We start from the raw sequence: 21,748 nt of genomic DNA on the forward strand, positions 1-21,748 counted from the left end.
GTTAATTGGTTTCCCTTTTCTTTGTTGAAGAGCGTCTGTGCAGTCCTTGTGCCTAGTTCGCCATCTTGCCGGAACTCTCATAATTTTCTTGACTTCCTCACCATTTGGAAGTTTTGTACCTGTACTATTTATTACCTCTTTTTGGTTTGTAATAAGCCTCATTTACCAATTGATGTCTCTGGTTCCTTGTTTATAGTCTTGTAAGCATATTTTAGGAGCTCTGGTGGCATATAGTGCCTAGGTCATTTGACTGTTACCAGAAGGCTGGTGGTTCAAACCCACTAGCCACTCCTCAGCAGGAAGACTGGGCAATTTGCTTCCATAGAGATACCACCTCAGATACTCAAGGAGGTGTCACTATGAGTTGTAATCGACTTGACAGCAGTGAGTTTGGATTTTTGGTTTTGAAGCTTATTTTATTTTGGATGCTTGTTTAACTGGATTAGTTTCTGAGTTACATCATCATGTGTGGTAATTATCAGTTGTTATCTGCTTTTGTTGATTCTCTGTTCAAGGGACTCTGTTTAGCATCTCTTGTAAGGGTAATCTGGTTTTAACAAATTGTCTTTATTTTTTATTTGGAAATGTCCTAATTTCGCCATCATGATTGAGGGATAATTTTATGTGTATTTAATTCTTGGTTGGCATTTTTTTTCTATCAGGGTTTGTATATGTCATCCCATTGCATTCTCGCCTGCATGGTTTCTGCTGAGAAATCAGATCTTAGTTTTATTGGTTGCCCTTTGTAGGTAACTTTCTGTTTTTCTCTTGCTGCTTTCAGGATTCTTTCTTTGTCTTTGGTTTTGGTTAATTTGATTATGATATGTCTCGGTGATTTTCTTTTGGGGTCTATCTTGTTTGGGGTTGTTGAACATCTTGAATGGATATCTTCTCATCTTTCATCATATTAGGGAAATTCTTCTCCAACAAATCTTCGACAATTTTCTCTGTGATTTTATTGTCTCTTCCTGTTCTGGAATTCTGATTATACATAGGCTATTTCTCTTGATGGTATCCCATACGAATCTTTGGCTTTCTTCATTTTGTTTTAATCTTTTTTCTGATTGATTCCTTAACAGTGTGGTATTGAGTTATTTGTCTTCGGTCTCATTAATTTTATGTTCCATTGATTCCATTCTATTCCTTTGCCCATTCAGTGTGTTATCTTTTTCTGAAATATTAGTACTGATCTTCTGGATTTCTATTTCTTATTTTTGTATGGTTTCTGATTTAGTCAGTTTGTTCTTACATTGTTTTCCTAAATTGTTTTAGAGTTTAGTCTGAGTTTTCTTTAATTTTGTCAGTGTTTTCCTTGATCTGTCTTTCAATCCATTCAAGGTACCTAAATAGAAATCTTTTAAGTTCCTTATGAGGTAGCTCCAATGTCACTTTTTCCTCAAGGAGGTTTTCTGGGTCTGTATCCTGGTCCCTTGTTGGTACTACTTTATCTTGCTTATTTTTATGAACTGATATGGTCACTTGTCTCTGAGACATTGTGATGCTGTTGTATTTATATTTCTGTTATATTTGCTAGTTTGGCAGCAGTTAGGCATCACCACCTGTTTCCTGGTGGATATGACAGAGGATGAGATAGTGCATACAGATCTTTATTATCTGTTCATTAAGAATAGTTGAGGGCCAGTTGGGCTCGTAGTAGCCACTGTCTATTGTTGATCAGTTGGTGTATAAGCAAGTAGTTCCTCTCACCCAGTTGGTGGGGCTGTAGGACGTGTGGGTTATGGTTGGGTCATGTGGGCACAATTACTGTCTCCCATCCCATTAAAAGTAAATAAATAAATAAAATAAAAACAAGACTAAAAACTCATACTGCATAAACAAGCAGCAACAATCAAAAACCAATAAACAAAAAGAAAAAATTTGAAAAAGAGAGGAAAAAAAAAAAAAACCCTGCAATATCTGGGGAGTGGGAAATAAGAGAAAAGAGCAAGAAAAAAGAATAATAGAGAAAAAATGCTAAAAGATAAACAAGGAATGGGTAGCACCAAAAGAGAAAAGGAAGAAAAAAAATAAGGGAACCAGGAAAAGGGAAAGAAGAAAATTAAGACAAGAATAAGGGAAGGGAAATAGATAAAAAGTACAAAAAGAAAGGAAGAAAAGAAATAATGATTTAAAAACAAACAGAAACAAAATTCGGGGATGGAATTCCTGCCAGTCCAGAAGGTGGGTGGAATTGGAGGATGGTCACACCTTCATTCACCAAGAGGTTGTGGGGTATAAAAGTGAAAAGGGAAATAATACACTTTTCTAGTCATCAGCCTCCATTGTGGTTGCTGGTACTGTTCTCAGCAGGTAGAGCCTATTAAAGGTTGCTGGCCAGATCAGAATGCTGCTTGCAAATTTTCAAATCGCCCATGCCCACAGAATAGCTGACAGTCTACTGCTCTGTTAATCTCCTTTTTTACTCTTTTCCTTTCTAGTCATCAACTACCAGCGTGGTTGGCCATACAGTATTTGGCAGGCAGAGCGAATTCTAGATTGCTGCACAGTTTGGTCTATCACTTGTAAATATTCAAATTGGGTGATCCATCAGGACAGCCAACAGTCTTCTTATTCACTGTTTTCATTCAGGTTCTTCTACTAGTTGTTGTTTAATCCACTTCTTTATTCTTCCCTTTGAAGCTCTGGGTTCCAGGATTCTCTTCTGTATCTGTTTCAATTGGTTTCTTGTTTCTTTGTTACAGAGGGTCTGTGTAGCTTGTCTGCCTATTTTGCCATCTTGTCTAAAGTGCTCTAGTCTGGCATTTTTTAAGAATTTTTTTTTTCCCCACATTTTTCACCCATTTTATCAGGGACTGTCTATTGTGACCCTGGTCAGAATGGTCACTGGTGGTAGCCAGGCACCATTTAGTTCTTGTGGCCTCAAGGTAGGTGAGGTTGTGATGGTCAAGTTCTTGAAGGATCCCAATATAAGAGGAATTGTAGGTAGAGGAAATGGGAGAAGAGAGTCAAGAACTAGGTTGGGGCAGGATGTACTGGAGGAGATGGGGCAACAGTGTTGGCAGTTGGATAAGTAGATAAAGAGCCAGGAGTCAAAGGAGGAGAGAATTTTCAAAAGAAGGAGGTGATCAAAGTGGAAATGTTAGAAGAGTGAGGTGTTCTTTAGAGAATTTCACAAACACCATGAGGAAGAATTGGGACTTGATGTTACTTTTTTTTTTTTTTTTAAATTTAATAATACTTAGATTATGAAAGTAGATCCTGGCTGGTACAAGAGGTTTGCAATCAGCCGGTAACCTAAAGGTTGGCATTTCGAACCCGCCTAGCAGTGCCACAGAATAAAGGCCTGCTGATCTGCTTCTGTAAAGATTACAGCCAAGAAGCCCATGTAGAGCAGTTCTCCTCTGTGACACATAGAGTCACCATGAGCTGAGTAGACTACAACAACAACAACAAGATTATGAAAAAATCAGTAGCATTGGGTTAAAGACTCTGGTGGCATAGTGCCTAAGGCATTTGACTGCCAACCAGAAGGCTGGAGGTTCAAACCCGCTAGCCACTCCTTGGAAGGAAGGTTGAGCTACTACCCGTAGAGATACCACTTTGGAAACCCAAGGGGGTGGGGAGTCACTATGAATTGAATCAACTCAATGGCAGTGAGTTTAGAGAATATTTAATTTTTGCCACCTGGAAAGTTCTATATGGCAAGACTCTAAGATGGCATTGAATTGTTTTATTGTGTTCTCAAAATATTGTCTTATTTCAAGGTAATAAACCATGTCTCTGAAACACGTAGTTCTGAAACCTATTTGTTTTTTTTAGTATTCAGTGAAAAGGCTATTTTATCTAACACAAGCATTTTTAGTGATGGTGATTTTCTTTATGCCATCTGCTCTAAGACTTGTTTTTAAAATATTTTAAGTTCTAATATTACACTTTCTGAATCGCTCCCTTAATATTTAATTTTTTGGCATAATTTTATAATTTGTCAGGGATAAAAACCAAAGGACAATTTAAATGAGTCTGGAATAAGAATTACTAAGAGGCATGGCATGTTTGCATATTAACATTTTACTTTTAAAAAAATTGTAATATATGCCTCAGAGTGATTGAAGCCAAAGTTAATCTTTTTATGGTTCAGAATAGTAGCCTAGAGGATCCTGGCTTTCTGGGAAGAAAGTGGAACATTCACAAAAGGCTAGGCACACAGTCTGATGCTAAGGGCCAGGCCCAGTGGGGGTTCCCTACTAGTAGAGAGCTAATTTGAAGTTATTTATTATAAGAGAAAGCTAGGGAAAAAAATCTGAAATAACCCCATTTTAATGCCTACTTCATAGAGTTTTATGGTGAAAAGTAAGAGAACAGTGCTATACCAGCATGTGATAATATCAATTACTTAAAAATTAAATAAGAAAAAGTAACTTTTAGAATATGAATATCCCCTCCTCACCATCAGCCAATACATTGGTATTCCTAATTGAACTCAGACTATGTTATAATTACAATTCATTTTTGCTCATGAACACTGTGAATGTGCATATACTGTAGGGTTGTAAAATGTAAGCTAGAATAGCTACCTGTGGCAAAAGGAGTTTTGCTTCTTTGGGGAATGTTATACTTGATAAAGGAGCCCTGGTGGTGCAGTAGTTCAAACACTTAGCTGCTAATGGAAAGGTTGTTGGTTTGAACTCTCCAGCTGCTCTATGAGAGAAGAATGTGACAGTCTGCTTCTATAAAGATTTACAACCTTGGAAACCCTATGGGGTAGTTCTACTCTGTCCTGCTAGAACACTATGAGTCATAAAGCACTTGGTGGCAGTGGGTGGTGGTGGATGGTGTATGTATATGTGTGTGTGTGTGTGTGTGTGTATGTATCTCTCTATATCTATCTATCTATCTATGTATATAAATAAATCCCCTTTGGAACTAGACAATTGATTCTAAAGTTCATATGGAAAAGCAAAAATAAGAATAGCCAGGAAAAGTCTGTAAAAGAATAATGAGGAGTTCATAGCCTTACCAAATATTAAAATGCATGAGAAAGATGTAGAGAAATTAGAACTCTCATGCTGGTGGGAATATAAAATGATGCAGCCATTATGGAAAATAGTGGTGGCCATTCCCCAAAAATTAAACCCAGAATTAACATGATGATGTTGTTGCTAGGTGCCATCAAGTTGATTCTAGATTTCCAAGTCTTTCTCCTGCAGAGCTGCTGTGTATGTTTGAACTGCCAACCTTTCAGTTAGCAGCTGAGCACTTAACTGTTGCATCGCTAAAAAAAAAAAAAACCTCACTGCCATGGAATCCATTCCAACTCATAAAGACCCTTCCATTGGGTTTCTGAAGCTATAAATCTTGACGGAAGTAATTGCCCCATCTTACTTCTGCAGAACACGTGGTGGGTTTGAACCGCTGACCTGGTTAGCACCCAGATGCCTTAGCCACTTGCAGTGTAGTAAATTACTTAGTATGGCTTTTCTACCCATAAGTCATTGTAAACTCAGTGGTGGAATGAGCAACTGAGGAGCTCCTGATTGTAAATGTTATCTACCTGGGCTTTTCTGTTGGGCGTGGCACAATGCAATGTTATGGAAGGCTCACTCTCAGGTGCTTAGAATTCTGTTGTTATGATTGGTTGGTTTGGCCACTCTGCCAAGCTCAAAAGGAGGCCTCCTAGGGGCAGAACTCTCTCTGACTACTGGTTGAGGAAGACGTGCAGCTGAAAGAGACATGGGCTCTTGAGATATGCGTTGCTGGGAAAGAGACGGAAGAAACAGCTGAGTAAGACGCTGAGGGACATGCACTGCTGGGGGAGAGACTGTGAGAGACTTGGCTGAGAGACGGTGGGCTGGGAGAGAGACTGAGTGTTTTTCCCTGAACTTGAATTGTAGCCTGGTATTTCCCTAATAAACCCCGTAATCCGTGAGTCCTTTATGGCCACTGCCGCGAATTATTGAACCCAGGAGAGAGGTGGTGGGTGCTTTGGGAGGAACAGTTGGTGAAAGGGCTGGAGGGAGGCAGCATGTCTGGCCTTGCAGTAATAGGCCTTGGGCTATTGATGGTGATTCTGCCTTCCTCTTGTGGGGTTCTAGGAGGTCAGAACATGTGGCCTCCTTGCCCTTTTTGCACCACTACACCAGCAGAGCTCTAAGCTCCTAGAATTACCATATGATCCAGAAGTTCCACTCCAAGGTATATATCTAAGAGATTTGAAAGCAGGAACTCAGATACATGTACATCAATGTTCGTTGAAGCATTATTCACAGTAGCCAAAAGGTGGAAACAACTCAAGTGTCCATCAACAGAGTAATGGATAAACAAAATGTGGTGCATATATACAGTGGACAATTTTTCAGCCATAAAGAGAAATGAATTCCTGATACATACTATGACATGGATAAACCTTGAAAATATTATGCTGAGTGAAATAATCAGACAAAAAAGGACAAATACTGTTTAATTCTACTTAAATGAACTATCTAGAATGGGCAAATACATAGAGACAAAAGTTTATTAGAGGGTATTATAGGCTAGGAGGGAAAAGGGAATGGAAATTTGCTGAAGGGTTATTGAACTTCTGTTTAAGGGAATATAAAACATTTGGAAATGGATAGTGGTGCTGGTGGTACAACATGGTGAATGTAATTAATGTAACAGAATTGTACACTTAAAAATGGTTAAAATGTCAAATAGTAGAATAAAAAAACTAGAAAATTTTTTTGTTTTCATATATTTGTTTTTTCTCCATTTGCAAGCAGCTAGTGATCTGCTTTCTGTCACTATAAAGGCTGTAGAAATTAAATAGTGTGGTACAGATATACAAATACACATAATACAGATAATGGAAGAGACTAGGGAGTCGAAAATAGACACAATAAATAATGGGTATTTGTCTTATGATATAGATGGCATTTCAAAGCAGTGGAGGAAAAGAGGGATTATTCTGTAAATGATGTTAACAGTTGGGGGAAAAAAAAGTTGGATATATACGTCACAACTAAATTCCAGGTGTATTAAATATTTAAATACAAGCAGTCCCCTAGTTACAAGCAAGATCCATTCTTAACGGTGTCTGTAAGATTTTGTAGGTAAGTTGTAACAGGTTCTTATTTAGTCTTACTTTAGTGTATGAGAAGGCTCAGTGCCTTTTCAGTGATTTAAAAGCTGCATGCGCAGCAAGTGAAGGTGATAGAGATGAAGAATTTATTGCTAGTAGGGATTGATTCATTCATTTCAAAAACAAAACAAAACAAAACAGACTCACTGCCATCGAGTCAATTCTGACTCACAGCGACCCCCTTTGGGTTTCTGAGATGGTAAATCTTTATGGAAGTAGATTGTCCAGTCTTCCTTCCATGGAGTGGAAGGTTTGTACTGCCAACCTTCTGGTTAGCAGTGAAATGCCTCAGGCACTATCCCACTAGAGCTCCTTATTCATTTCAGAGTGAGGGCAAATTTATATAACATTAAAGGGCAAGTAGGAATTATCTGTAAGTTGGAAATGAGTAATCCTGGGACTGTTTGTATAAAGGGAATGGAATCACAAATTACTAGAAGAAACTATGTGGTACTGTGTTTCACCTTATATTTGAGAAGGCTTTTCTGTTTCTAGACCCAGAAACCATTTATGGTAAAAATTGATAAGCATGAAAGACTGATAAATAAAATGCTGATATTGTCTATATGTCATAAAAAGTTGAAAGACTATGGAAAAAAAATTGAAGTTAACATAGGAAATACAAGGTTAATTTCCTTAACATAAAATACTTTCTACAGATTAGTAAGAACAGGGTTTATGCTGTTGTTAGGTGCCATCGAGTTGGCTCTGACTCATAGTGACCCTGTGTACAACAGAACGAATCCCTGCCTGGTCCTGCGCCAGCCTCACAATTGCTGCTATGACTGAGCCCATCATTGCAGTCAATCCATCTCATTGAGGGCCTTCCCCTTTTTTGCTGACCCTCCACTTTACCAGGCATGATATCCTCCTCAGGGAATGATCCCTTCTGACAACATGACCAAAGTAGATGAGATGAAGTCTGACCATTCTCGCTTCCAATCCAAGGCTTAAATTCATTAGGAAAATGGGTATGCATAATTGTAGATCATTTAATACAAATGATTCTTAAACATGAGATGTTCAAATTCACTCAAGATAAGAGAAATAAAAATTAAATTGACAACAAAAAGCATTTTTATAGCTATCATATAAACTTGATAGACTTGGACTCCCTGGTCTGTTCCATTAAATGTATTATGTGTATTCATGTATCAGTACCACAGTATTTAATTTCTACAGTCTTCACAGTGACAGAAAGCCACATCAGTCATTGCTTGGATGTGGTGAGAGGAAGACATTTTAGAAAAAATCTAAAAGTTTGGTAGTGGTTTTGGTAAGATTACAGGAAAATAGGCACACTTGTGAGGTTTTAACTGATACAACTTTTGTGGAAGGAAGTTTGACAGTAGGAGACCTGGTGGTACAACAGTTAAGTGCTTCCCTGCTAACCACAGTGTTGGCAGTTCAAACCCACTCAGTGGCTCCTTGGAAGAAAGACCTGACTATGAGCTGCCATAAAGATCACAGCCTAGAAAACCCTATGGGCAGTTCTACTTTGTCACATGGGTCACTATGAGTCAAAATCGACTCAATGGCACCTAACAATAACAACAGCAGAGTTACACGTGCTAAGTTATTCTTTGACTCAGTGATCCAGCAGTTTCACTTCTAGGTATATAACTGTCTTATGGTTCTCCAGAGAAACAGAGCCAAAAGGAAATACACATATACACAGAGATAGAGGAGAAAAAAAAAGAGATTAATTGCCTAAGGAATTGGCTCATGTGATTGTGGGGGTTGGCAAGTCCAAATCCATAGATCAGGCAGTAGACTAGAAACACCAGCAGTCTTGTGTCCAAAATCTGTAGGTTGAGATGGAAATTCTGGCAGAATGTTTACTTACAGTCTTGAGGCAGAATCCTTCTCCTCAGGAAACTTCACGGTTTTTTGCCCTGAAGGCCTTCTTCTGATTGGATAAGGGAACTCTGGTAGCATAGTGCCTAAGGCACTTGACTGCTAACCAGAAAGCTAGCAGTTCAAACCCATCAGCCACTCCTCGGAAGGAAGATGGGGCAATCTACTGTAATGATACTGCCTTGGAAACCCAAGGAGGGGTTGCTATGAGTCGGGTCCGACTTGATGGCACATAACAACAGCAGCCCACATTGTGGAAGGTAATCTTCTTTACTTAAGGCCAACTGATTTAAATGTTAATTGCTTTCGTCACAGCATCTAACTAATGTTTGACCAAACAACTGGGTACCATAGCCTAGCCAAGTTGATACATAAAATTAACCATAACAGTAGCTCAGAAATACACTTGAACCTGTGTGAAGTGATGTACAGTAGTATTGATGATAGCCAATGATTGGAATGTACAGAATTTAACCAGTAAAGGACAGGTTCAATAAATAGTGATGCGACCTCTATGAAATATAATATATATAGCTATTGAAAAGAATATGGTAGCTCAGTACATACCAACATGAGAAGACCTGAATAATGTTAAGGACAAGAAACAAGGTACAGACCACTGTGCAGAGTCCTACATTTGGGAATTTAAAGAAAAGGATACAAATATATACATAAACATATTCATGCTTGAAAAAAGCTGGTAACAGTGTTTACCTTCTGGAAGGGAAACTGGATTTTGTACACCGCTGTATGACATTTGACTTCCCCTGGGATTGAATTGCTTATGCAGAAAGTGAAAAATAAAGATAAATATATAAAAGTAGTGTGGTTATTTTTAGGTCCAAAATTGCATAGTATTTGAAACTTCTGAAGTGGCAAGATCACACTGAATTTTAGGTTTTTTTGTTTGTTTAGCTGTTTTGTTCTCCTTTGGATAAGTTAACCAATTTTTTTTTTTTTTTTAAAAAAGATCTGTTTTCCCACAAAGCTATACCACAGGAAAAAGGCCTTATCCATGTGTGTGTGTGTGTGTGTGTGTCTACACAGACATACAATCTATTACATTAGAGATTAAATTCTAGAGCAGTGTGGTTTGTGGAAGGCTACAGTTTAGAGTGGGAGCCCTAACTCCATATTGAGTCTTGATATAAGTTCAGACACCATTTGAGTTCTTTATGTTAGTTCCCCAATGATTGCTGGTCATTAAGCCCACAATGTGGATTACCAGAAAAACCAAACCCACTGCCATTGAGACTATTTTGACTCATAGTGACCCCTAGTGGGTTTCCAAGGCTTTAAATCTTTATGTAAATAGATAGCCTCATCTTCCTTCCACTGAGCAGCTGGTGGGTTTGAACCCCTGACCTTCCAGTTAGCAGTCATATGCCTCACCCACTATGCCACCAGAGCTCCCTAGTGATGTGGCTATGCTTAAACAAATCCTGGGCAAGCCCAAGGAGGGGCAGTTTGCCCTTAGGAAGAGTGTGGTTGAAAGGAGATTAACTAGTATGTAGAAAAGATGCTCACACAAAGAACTAGGGAACTTGTTTGGGCATTTACAGAAAATAGCCAATCAGACGCATGTTATTTATTTAATTTAAAGATTGAGATCCTGGTATTGTCTTGTAACCACCTTTGGCAATGACTGAGGGTTGCATGTCCATGAGTCGTATCCCAACTACCACATAGCCAGCTAATCAATACCCCAGAACCAATCCTGTAACCTTTCATAATTTGCAGTTATGTACATACCCCAGTCATGGTACTTTCCCCACTTCTGTGGTCCCACTTGTGACAGTGATGGATTACCCTGACACCAATCATGATCTTATGATGATTTCCTTTGTCCTCATATATAGGCTGTGACTCAGTGGATTCCATCAGCCTCTGTACTGTGTATATGCTGAAGGTTTCCCTCATCCAGGATGACTGGTTTATCTTTGTCTTGCTTAAAGCTTAATAAAAGGATCTGTATAGAATATGTTTGAATCTGGGGTCTTTTTCCCCCTATCACAGTATATACCAGCAATGTGCTAGGTCCTGTGTATATTATCTCTTTCATAGTGATATTAATGTAGTATTTTCCATTTGCACACTTGTCTTATCCATATACTAATTGAATCTTCATAGCAATCTTAGGGATTATTAGATGTTATTTTATCCATGTTATACAGAAAACCTAAGGCTGAGACGTTTATTGACTTGCCCAAGACCACACTGCTAAAACAACACATTATGATAGCAATACTTATTTTACATGATTTATTTCTTCAGTAAATATTCATTGGTCATGAGTTTTAGGAAGCTTGTTGATTGTTAAAGTGACGATTGTGCAATTTTAGAGCCCTGAGGTAGGAAGGATATGGACTTCTGAGTGACTCTGTTGATGTCCTGGCTCCATATTGGTGTTTAGGTTGAGAGAGTGATTTAATATTTGAAGCTGAAATCTCTTTACTCCTAAAATAGGACTATCTATTTCACAGGGCTGTATGAGGATTAGGCAAGATGAGGGTCTAGCACATTCTAGATGCTTATTATTAACATTAAAAGAATTTAAATGGCTCATGGATTATGTGTATAAAGTCAACAATTATGAACCCTGGTTAAGTGTCAGAACTTTATAGTGTTTCCTGCTTTTTTTATAGGGTGTTTTTCCATTGTGAAGTAATAATAATAATGAATAACCCTAGTTATATGTCACAGATTCCTTTGAGAATCTGCAGAGGCTACGGATACATGCCCCAAGAAATAGCACATGCATTCAGAATTAAACTTACTGTTTTGTGCTTTTACCTGCCCTCCAGAAGTCCATTCATAGTACCTGAGCAACTTGACACTCCATTTAAAAACTCTTTTAATGTGCTATATTTCTTTCCAGATATTTCGTTAGACACATCCTCTTTACTATATTTTTGACTTGTTTTCTTTTGCTTCCTGAAGGTTAATAGGTACAAAGGAGGTCAGGTTTCTTGTGATTATGCAGAATAAATTTATTTTGCCCTTGACTTAGGAGAAGCTGAGTGTTTTTTTGTTTTGATGTGGTTTTTTTACTATTACATTGTGTAAATCACGACATTACTCCTTTTCCTCTCTAACCAGAAAACAGAGTCAATAAATGGTTTTGACTATTTAAGCTATTAGTATACATTTAATAACTAAAATTAAATGCTTCCCTTGTAAGTGACAGTGCCAAACTGAGGCTAAGCCACAATGGGGCCACATAGCCAGTCTTCCTCGATGGAAGAAATGAGCTTGCTTTAGGTATCATGCAAATAGCGCTAATACTTCTGTATGGTTCTGTTGTAAATATCCCAAATTTCTTAATATGTTTATCTAATTCTTTTGCAGATGAATATATCACCCACTTCTCTTGCTAATTTTTATGAGGAAGATTTTAAACAAGATATGGCATCCTTGAAGGTAAAGTCGGTTGTTAATTTTCCTGTCACAGGGATAAAAAGCTTGAACAATGAAAACTAGTTGTGGTGGACGTTTGCTTTTTAGTTGAAACACAGTCATTTTTCCTTTATTTCAGGTTCTCCCACCCACAGTGTACTTGAGGGTAACTGAAAATATTCCTCAGATAATTTCTTTCATTGAAGGAATAATTGCTAATGGGCATGCTTATTCAACGCTGAAAGGTAGGGATTATGTTATCAAAACTGATCATTGGTAATACTGATAGGATTTTGAGAAGCTAGACATATTTATTAATTGTTGTAACACATGCCAAATGTTTTACTGTCTCTTTTTATAGGATTCTTATATTGAAAATGTTATAGGCTCTTCTACAGTTATTGTGTCTCTTTGCAAAACTTTTGGATCAATTATTTTTAAAAATATTTTCCCTTGTCCAGGAAAAGATGAATGTCTGGAGAGCTTGTTGTTGTTGTTATGTGCCGTCGAGTTGGACCCAACTCATAGCGACCCCTCCTTGGGTTGCCAAGGCAGTATCACTACAGAAGTAGATTGCCCAACCTTCCTTCTGAGGAGTGGCTGGTGGGTTTGAACTGCTAGCCTTCTGGTTAGTAGTCAAGTGCCTTAGGCACTACGCTACCAGAGCTCCCATCTGGAGAGCTAGTCCAGATAAAGTAAATATGGCACAATGTTAACAGTTGTTGAGTCTAGGTGGTAGGTATACAACTGTTCATTGCATTCTTTCAACTTTATTTGTTTAAAAATTTTATAACAAAAAGTTGGGAACAAAATCAGTACTTTCAAAGACCCATTCCCTTTTTGTTCAAAATTAGCGCTTGAGACCTTCATCTTTGTGTGTGGGTATGTAATTTTTCAATGGACTATTTGAAAGTAAGATGTAGACATCATAATACTTCTGCTCCTTGATACATCAGCATGAATCTCTGAATAATAAGGGTGTTCACTACATAACCACAAAGTCATTATTAGACAATTAACAGTAATTTCCTAATATCATCCACTAAGGAACTCTCATGGTGTAGTGGTTAAAGCATTTGGCTGCTAAGCAAAAGGTCAGCAGTTTGAATCCACCAGCTGATACAAAGGAGAAAGATGAGGCAGTCTGCTTCTATAAAGATTTATGGCCTTGGAAACCCTATGGGGCAGTTCTACTCTGTCTTAAAAAGAGTTGCTATGAGTCGGAATTGACTCTATGGCAGTGCAGTTCTTTTTTTTTTTTTTTTGATTACCTAACATTTTATCCATATTAAAATTTACCAAATTGACCCCAGATTTCTTTTATGGCTTTCCCCCATTCTGCCAAGTCAGAATCTATTCTAGATCTTGCATTGCATTTGGTTGCTATGCCTCTTTTGTTTCTTTTAATCTAAAACGCTCTTCCCACCTTTTTCCCCCTTGTTATGGACTTTTTGAAGACACTGATAACAAGCTCAGTGGTCTTGAAGAATAGCCCATGTTCTGTATTTGTGTGATTATTCCCATTGGTGGAGTGTAATTTATTTAAGGGGTGCTTCTCTTTGTCTGATAGTCTTAGAGGTAAGATTGGTATTCTGGTGTTTTGCTACTTGTATGATCATCATTGTTTTCAGCCATACCTTCTTTCTGGCCATTCTTCTTAAATCCAAATCCTACCCATCCCTCAAACCCAGGCCATGAAATGTTCGGTTATCAACCATACCTGAATGGGAACTTTCTCTTTGAGCTTTTTATGTCACTGCTTACCATTTGGCAGCCAATTATATATTGCCTTAGTTTGCTGTTTAATATATTTGTATTTTATCCCCTATGTAGATTGTAACTTCTTAGGGCATAAAAATCTTTCGCTTTTATTGAATAATCCATTTTTGTATGTAGTCCAGGGCTGAATGTATGCAAGTATTGCTTACTACAAGCAAGTAACAATGTATAAAGGATTGTAATAGACGCTGTTTATAGGGATTACTGGACTGCAAACATCTTTCCTTCATGGGTTGTGCTTGAGAACGTAAGATAAATGTTAGGAACCCTCCTGACTCTCATAAACGTGTACTGAATTTACTCAATAGTCTATGCATATGAAAGTACTTGTTGTTTTCTTATTTTATCTGATTTGCTATGTTTAGATTTTATTTCCAAGAAAAACTTTTTTTTTAAAGGGCTTACTTAAGTGACTAAACTGGAGTTTCCTTCAGAAAACAAAGGAATTGTTTTCCTCCTTTTGTGTAACTTGAAATAAGACATGTGCTTTCATCTTTTAAAGTAAACTAATTAATGCTCATAAAATGTTTAGAGATTCTCATTTTAGCATATATTGGGACTAAATGCTATTTATCATGCTATATTGTAAATTTTTAATAATGGTAACATAATTAGTTTTAAAAACTTTACATAAACTCCATTATTTTGGATTTTGTGATAGTTCCACAAATACTTGCTTGTAATTTGATCTGTGAACTGTTTGTGAAGAAACAGTTTAACAAATTGATAAGACAAACAAAGGTAAGGGAAGATGTTTCTTCTGTCTTAGAGAGCTGTTTCTCTATTCTTTCAAGCTTTTTCAAAGTACCATTTATATATGATATCATTACTTATCTGATCTAATATAAAGCAGTTCCCTAAATTCTTAAATATCTCTTCTATTTTTCATTGCTTTCTCCCCTGCACATAGTCAGAGCTTAGTAATAAATTGAATGAAAGGGAAGCACACTGAGATGGGTATATGAAATCAGGTGGGGTCTTTTCCATCTTGAGAATGAATGGTTTACTGTGGCTGAGGAATCTGTCATAGTTTTCCTGTGTTGGGTTGTACACCCAGTGCACAAGACTGCTTGTACTGGTTATTGGTTATAGTGCTGTTCTTATTTATTACTTGCCAATAACAAAGTTTCTTGGATCTTTAAATAACTTTTCTGAGCCAGTGTTCCCAGTCAGGATAGTACAGATCAGAATGAGTAACAGCATTAATAAAAGACACGTGAAGGTTAAAAATCTTGAAATTACAAACATTAAAAAATCATCTTTGGGTCCTAATGATGACTATGTAAAGTTAAATATGGTTTATGGGTATGTTGCTTTGGGAATGCGCCCTGTGATGTTTACCATGACCAAATTCATAGCCTTAATGAGTACCACTTTCTTCCTTGGGAGAAGCACGAGCCTAGAATCCACAGCAGCCTGTAAAGCTATAGTGAAACACGGGCTAGTGCTGTATTCTCAGCTCTGAACATCTCACTTCTCAGCTCTGCTTCTCTAGTCAGAGATAGCAAACCAAAAACCAAACTTACTGCCATTGAGTCGATTCCAGCTCACAGCAACCCTTCCTTGGGTTTCCAAGGTGATATCACTATGGAAGTAAATTGCCCAGTCTTCCTCCTGAGGAGTGGCTGGTGGGTTTGAACTGCCAGTCTTCTGATTAGTAGTCAGAGGTAGCAAAGGGTTATAAAACTGGTTCTGTAAGGATCTCTGTGACTAAGATTATCTTTTACTCTCAATCTTAAAGAAAGAAAAAGGACCATCTATATCTCACTAAAAGAACAGACACATGGATACTGCAAGTGTAGAGATGCTCTTTTTAATCTAAATAAAAGGATGGTCTTACAAGATTAGGATAAAGAAATCATTTCTTTTATTAATAAGTATGTAATATAAAGCCCAAGAACTGAACCAAGATTAATTTTAGCACTCACTTTTCTTTATTCCTGTTAAGAAGTGTCTAGACATTTGATAGAGAATTTATACTTGTGCTTTCACATTCATTTCCATATGTTCATGCTGTATACAAATGTATGCTTTTATGATAAAGGACTGTTTTAATTCTGGCCTAAAAGGTTGGTAAAAGGGACCAAACTAAAGCCAAATACCACAGTCTGTCTTTAAATTCTAATAACTTGTTAAATATTAAGCTTATATAAATGCTAATGTTTAAGATTAAGAAATGATGAATTTCATAATTACCTTTATAAAATAGGCAATGTCTACTTCGATCTGAAGTCTAGAGGAGGCAAGTATGGTAAATTAGTCGGTACAGCCCCGGATCCAGTTGGAGAGCCAGGTGGGTTGCCTGTGTATAAGCCCTTTGGGCCCCTGTAACCTCTGCCTCACATCGTAGGTTCTTGGGAAGCTGAACCATAAACTTGGCTTTTCCCGCCTTCCCACATGCTTAGTACCTGTCTACCTACACTTACTCAGGGCATGGCTACATTAATCGTACAGTTGAGCATAGTAATGTTTTAAATTTAATTCATTTTTTTAATAGATAGAACATATAGAATATAACAGTCACACCACAAGTGAAATATCTCCATCTCACTCCTGCCATCGGTCCCCTAGCTCTTCTTTCTGAAAATAGTGCTTTTCATCGATTTCTCATTTCCTTCCTGAGATACATGTATACACACAGTGGCGTATTTTAACACTTTCCTACATCTTGTTCTTATCAGATATGAATTTCCCATATGCATTTGGCTTTTGTTCTGTATTTTGTTCTCATGATTTGTTAGGGAGATAATAAATATATAGACATAAAAGTAATTTTAAAAGACTACTATTTAAGAAAACCAAACAAGAACAACAGCAGAAACCGTATAAGACACACTATCCAGGTTATATACCTGTCTTTAGAAACAGCTTTTGACGTCTCAAAAATTTGTTTGTTGCTTTTACCCAATCAGTAGTATACTACTTACCTTATCACAGGGGCCAAAAGAGAAAATTTCTAGATCATCCATGTGCATGCAGTGTGGTACCAAGTGCTTTGTGGAAGTTTCTAGTAGGTTTCTAGTACTTATACATTGCAGCCTCAGCAAAACTTTTCAAAACTAAAATTGTTTTCTTATACCAAAGCAGTATATAAATGTTAGTTGCCCTTGATTCTGCTCCGATTCACGGAGACCTTTTGCAAAACAGTGAAATGTAGCCTAGTCCTGTGCTATCATCATGATATTTGCTATGTGTAAGTTCGTTGTTACAAGTATTATGCCAGTTCATCTCCTTGAGGAGGTTCCCTCATTCTCATTGACCCTCTACTTTACCAGCCGTGATGTCCTTTTCTAGCTATTTGTCTTTTCTGATGACGTGTCTAATGCAAGAGATGTAAGTCTTATCACCCTCACTTCTAAGAAACGTTCTGGTTGAATTTCTTCTAAGACTGATTTGTTCATTCTTCTGGCAGTCCACAGTATATTTTTATTCTTCACTAACATCACAGTTTGAATGCATTGATTCTGTCTTCCTTTTTTCCATGTCCAACTTTTGCATTCATATGAGGTGTTTGAAATGACCGTCATGGCTTAAGTCAAGTGTACCTTAGTCATCAAAGTGACATCTTTGCTTTTTTTTTTAATTGTGAGTTGGGTGAAAGTTTACACAAAAAAATTCATTTTCCATACAGCAGTTCCCATACACTTTGTCTCATGACATTGACTGCAATTTCTCATAATGCAACAGCTCCCCTCCCATTCCTCTCCATAGTTACCTCTTCCCTGTGTCCTTCCCTCGCATGCACTCCTGCCCCCGAGCTGTCTCCCTGTGCATAGACAGCCCTTCTATTCTCCCATGACTGATCTCTCCAAGGAGTGTATCTACTAATATAAATATTCAGCTCCTAGGCCTGTCTTTTGTTTGGCTGGAAGCCACAACACAGGGTTTAATTCCAGACCTGAAGGGCAGCTGGGGGCCATAGTCTCAGGGGTTCCACCAGGCTCTATTAGACCAGCAAACCTGGTCCCTATTTTTTTCATGATTTTGAGTTTTGTTCCACATTGTTCTCCCATTCTATCCAGGATCTCCTACAAAGATCCCCCTCCAAGTGGTTGATGGTGGTAGCTGGGCATCATCTAGTTCTTTTGATCTCATAGTCATATAGGCTGAGGATCACATGGTGGACCAGTCCCTTGGACTAATTATTTCCGTGTGTCTTTGGGTTTCTTCATTCTCTTTTGCTCTGAATGAGGAAAGACCCATTGTTGCATCATCTTTGCTTTTCAACACTGTAAAAGAGTCTTTTGTAGCACATTTTCCCAATGCAGTGTCTTTGATTTCTTGACTATTGCTTCTATGGATGTGATTGTTGATCCAAGTAGAATGAAATCTTTGACAACTTCAGTTTTTTCCCCCACATCTCAGTTTTCTCTCCATTTATCATGATGTTCATCTATCCAGTTGTGAGGATTTTTGTTTTCTTTATGTTGAGATGTAATCCATGCTGAAGTCTTTGACCTGAACCAGTAAGAGCTGCAAATCGTCCTTGTCTTCAGGCAAGCAAGGTTGTATCATTTCCGTACTGCAGTTCTTAATGAATCTTTCTCTAATCCTGAGGCCATGTTCTTCATGTAGTCTGGCTTCTTGGGTTATTTGTTTAGTATACAGGTTGAATAAGTAAGGTGAAAGGATACAACATTGCCACATACCCTTTCCAATTTTGAACCGTACAGTATCCCCTTGATCTATTTGAATGACTGTCTCTTGATCTATGTACAGGTTGTATAAGAGTACAATTAAATTTCCTGAAATTCCCATTCTTTGTAATTAATATAAAAATAATAGTAAAAGATTGAGAAATACAGTTATATAAAACAGAGATAATAAAGCCATTCATACACAGTGAAAAAATTTTAATACTTTGGTATATACCATTTCAGAAGCAAATTTTTTTTTTTTTTTTTTTTTTTAGGATTTGGGTGAAGATTTACAGAGTAAATTCACTTTTCATACAGCAGTTCACATATACTTTGTCTCATGTTATTGACCAAAATTTACAATGCAGCAGCTCCCCTCCCACTTCCTCCCCATAGTTACCTCCTCCCAGTGTCCATCCCTTCATACTCTTCTGCACCCTGAGCTATCTCCCTGTGCATAAGCAGCCCTTCCTTCTCCCATGATTGTTCTCTCCAGGGCGTGTGTCTACTTGAGGTAAATGTTTAACTCACATGCCTGTACTTTGTTTGGCTGGAAACCACAGTTGTGGGTTCAATTCCAGACCTGAAGGGCAACTAGGGGCCATAGTCTCAGTGGTTACACCAGGCTCCATTGGACCAGCAAACCTGGTCCCCACCTTCTTTTTTTTTTTTTTGCCTCCAAACGATTTTGAGTTTTGTACCACATTGTTGTCCCTCTTTATGTAGGATCTCCTACATCCCTTCCAAGTGGATGGCAGTGGTAGCTGGGCACCATCTAGTTCTTCTGGTCTCATAGTTGTATAGGTTGCAGATCGGATGGTGTACCAGTCGCTAGGACTGATTGTTTCCATTAATTTTGGTTTTCTTCTTTCTTCTTGACGAGGAGAGACCTGTTGTTGCATCTAGATGGCAGCTTCCTAGCTTTTAAGGTCCCAGTCGCTACTCGCCAAAGTAGTAGGTGAAACAATGTTTTGTATAGTATGTTATGCCAATTGAGCTTGATGTCCCCTGCGACTATGGTCCCAAGCCCGCAGGATCAACTACTCGGTCCCTCTGGGTAGCTGGCTGAGAAGCAAAATTTTTAACTTTTTTATTCTTATAATAATAGAATAGAAAACAAATACATATCTCAATGAATTATAAAGTTGAGACCCTTGTGATTAACACCCTGAAAGGAGATCAAACTTTATAGGCACACCAGGCCTTCCGCTTCCACATCCCACTGCTCAACACAACCTTCTAGATCCCCCTTCCTCAAGTAACCACTATTCTTTTAATGGTAGTCACCTTTTTACTGGTCTTGGTGGTTTTACCTCAAGCATTTATCTCTAAACACAATAGTTTAGTTTTACCTGTTTTATATTTTTATGTTATTTAGGATGTTTATTAATTTATAGTTTCCTCTCCTGTACTTTTTCTCCTTTTAATTTATTTGATGAAAGAAACATCATTTATCTTTAGTTTTCTCAATTAGGATTTTGCTGATTGTGTTCTGATAGTTTTATGTAATATTTTCCTCTGCCTTGTGTATATTTTTTCAAGTTCGTAGTTTAACCTAAAGGCTTAATCAGATTCTAGATTTCTGGAGAAGACTACTTTATAGATGATGGGATATTTATGAAAAGATGGTATGGAGCCTGATTATTTCTCTTTTTGTGTTAGCAGCAATTGTTGGTCTGTGTTTACATTCTTAGTTGCAAAAAGGAGGTTGCAAAATGGGAGTATTCTGATTCTATCATTTCTTTTTTGTTCATTTGCTGGAGCTTTGATATAGGCAGATTGGGAGTCCTTGAGTGGTACAAACAGTTAAATGCTTGACTGACAATTAACTGAAAGGTTGGCTGTTTGAACCCACCCAGAGATGCCTTAGAATACAGGCTGAGTGATCTCCTTCCAAAAGATCACAGCCTTGAAAATTCTATGGAGCAGTTCTACTCTGTATGCATGGGATCATCATGAGTCAGAATTGACTCGACTCAGCGACAACTAACAATAACCCAAACAAAACTGAACCAAACCCACTGTTGTCAAGTTCATTCCAACTCAGTGACCCTACAGGACAGAGAACTGCCCCATAGAGCCTCCAAGGCTGTAAATCTTTACCAAAGCAGACTACCACATCTTTTTCCCATGGAGCAGTTGGTGGGTTCAAACCACCAACCTTTCAGTCGGCAGCCAAGTTCATTAACCACTGCACCATCCGGGCTCCTTAACTAACAATAACAATATATAGACAGAATGCTGTTTGGTTACCCAGTGGTATGATTTGCATAGGAAAAGGGAGGATAAATGCTCAAGTCTTTTCTATTATTTACTAAATTTCAAAGTGCAGAGTTAATTTCTTTGACGGTATCCAATTCGATTTTTATTTTTTAATCACTAAGGACTCATAGTCTTAAACATATTTGATATATTTCAGCCTATTGCTATTATTATCCTTATTGATCCTCCAGTTGTCTCTTCTTACTTCAAGTAGGCTTATAAGTCCTTTAAATGCAACCCTAGCAGTAGTTTATTGCTATCTTTTTAGTATGGCAAGATGTTTCTGGATTGTTTTGTATATTTTCTGCCCCAGATCTGGAAGAAGACATTTCTCCTGGAAACCCTATTTTCTTTCAATGGGAAAAGATGTTTTTATACCACAGTATGGGCTCAAGGATACTTACTGCTACATCAGTCATTGTTTCTAGGCCATTTCAGTGGATAGAGGTAATAAGTATATCTAAAAAGAAAGTAAAATACCACATAAGGCCATACTAATAATCAAATTCAACACTACGAGTGTTTATTTATCTTGTGTGTCATACATTTATATCTCCTTCTCCCCTATGTGGAAAATCTTCAGTTTTAAAGATAACAAGGGTGCTAGATTATTCAGTAATCATTCATTAGCTTTATGGTGCAGCAGCCTCAAAATAGCAGATACTGCCACCAATATGACTGTTGAAAACATTTTTAAAAGGAGTTATTGTTTTTTTGCATATGCTTTCCCCATTTTTAA

The 21,748-nt window shown here is 37.6% G+C and overlaps 1 protein-coding gene across 1 annotated transcript in view; it reads left to right on the top strand.

The window, feature by feature from the left end:
- Positions 1 to 21,748, top strand: part of CARS2 (cysteinyl-tRNA synthetase 2, mitochondrial) — a 150,684-nt gene that overhangs the window by 25,503 nt on the left and 103,433 nt on the right. Inside the window, exons 4-6 of the mRNA XM_007938922.1 lie at positions 12,284 to 12,355; positions 12,471 to 12,576; positions 16,320 to 16,403. Of these exons, the coding sequence (XP_007937113.1) occupies positions 12,284 to 12,355; positions 12,471 to 12,576; positions 16,320 to 16,403 (262 nt within the window). The remainder of the gene's footprint in view (positions 1 to 12,283; positions 12,356 to 12,470; positions 12,577 to 16,319; positions 16,404 to 21,748) is intronic.

The sequence above is a fragment of the Orycteropus afer genome, unplaced genomic scaffold (genome assembly GCF_000298275.1).
Source record: "Orycteropus afer afer isolate SDZICR_OR568_19922 unplaced genomic scaffold, OryAfe1.0 scaffold00055, whole genome shotgun sequence".
NCBI classification, from domain to species: domain Eukaryota; kingdom Metazoa; phylum Chordata; class Mammalia; order Tubulidentata; family Orycteropodidae; genus Orycteropus; species Orycteropus afer.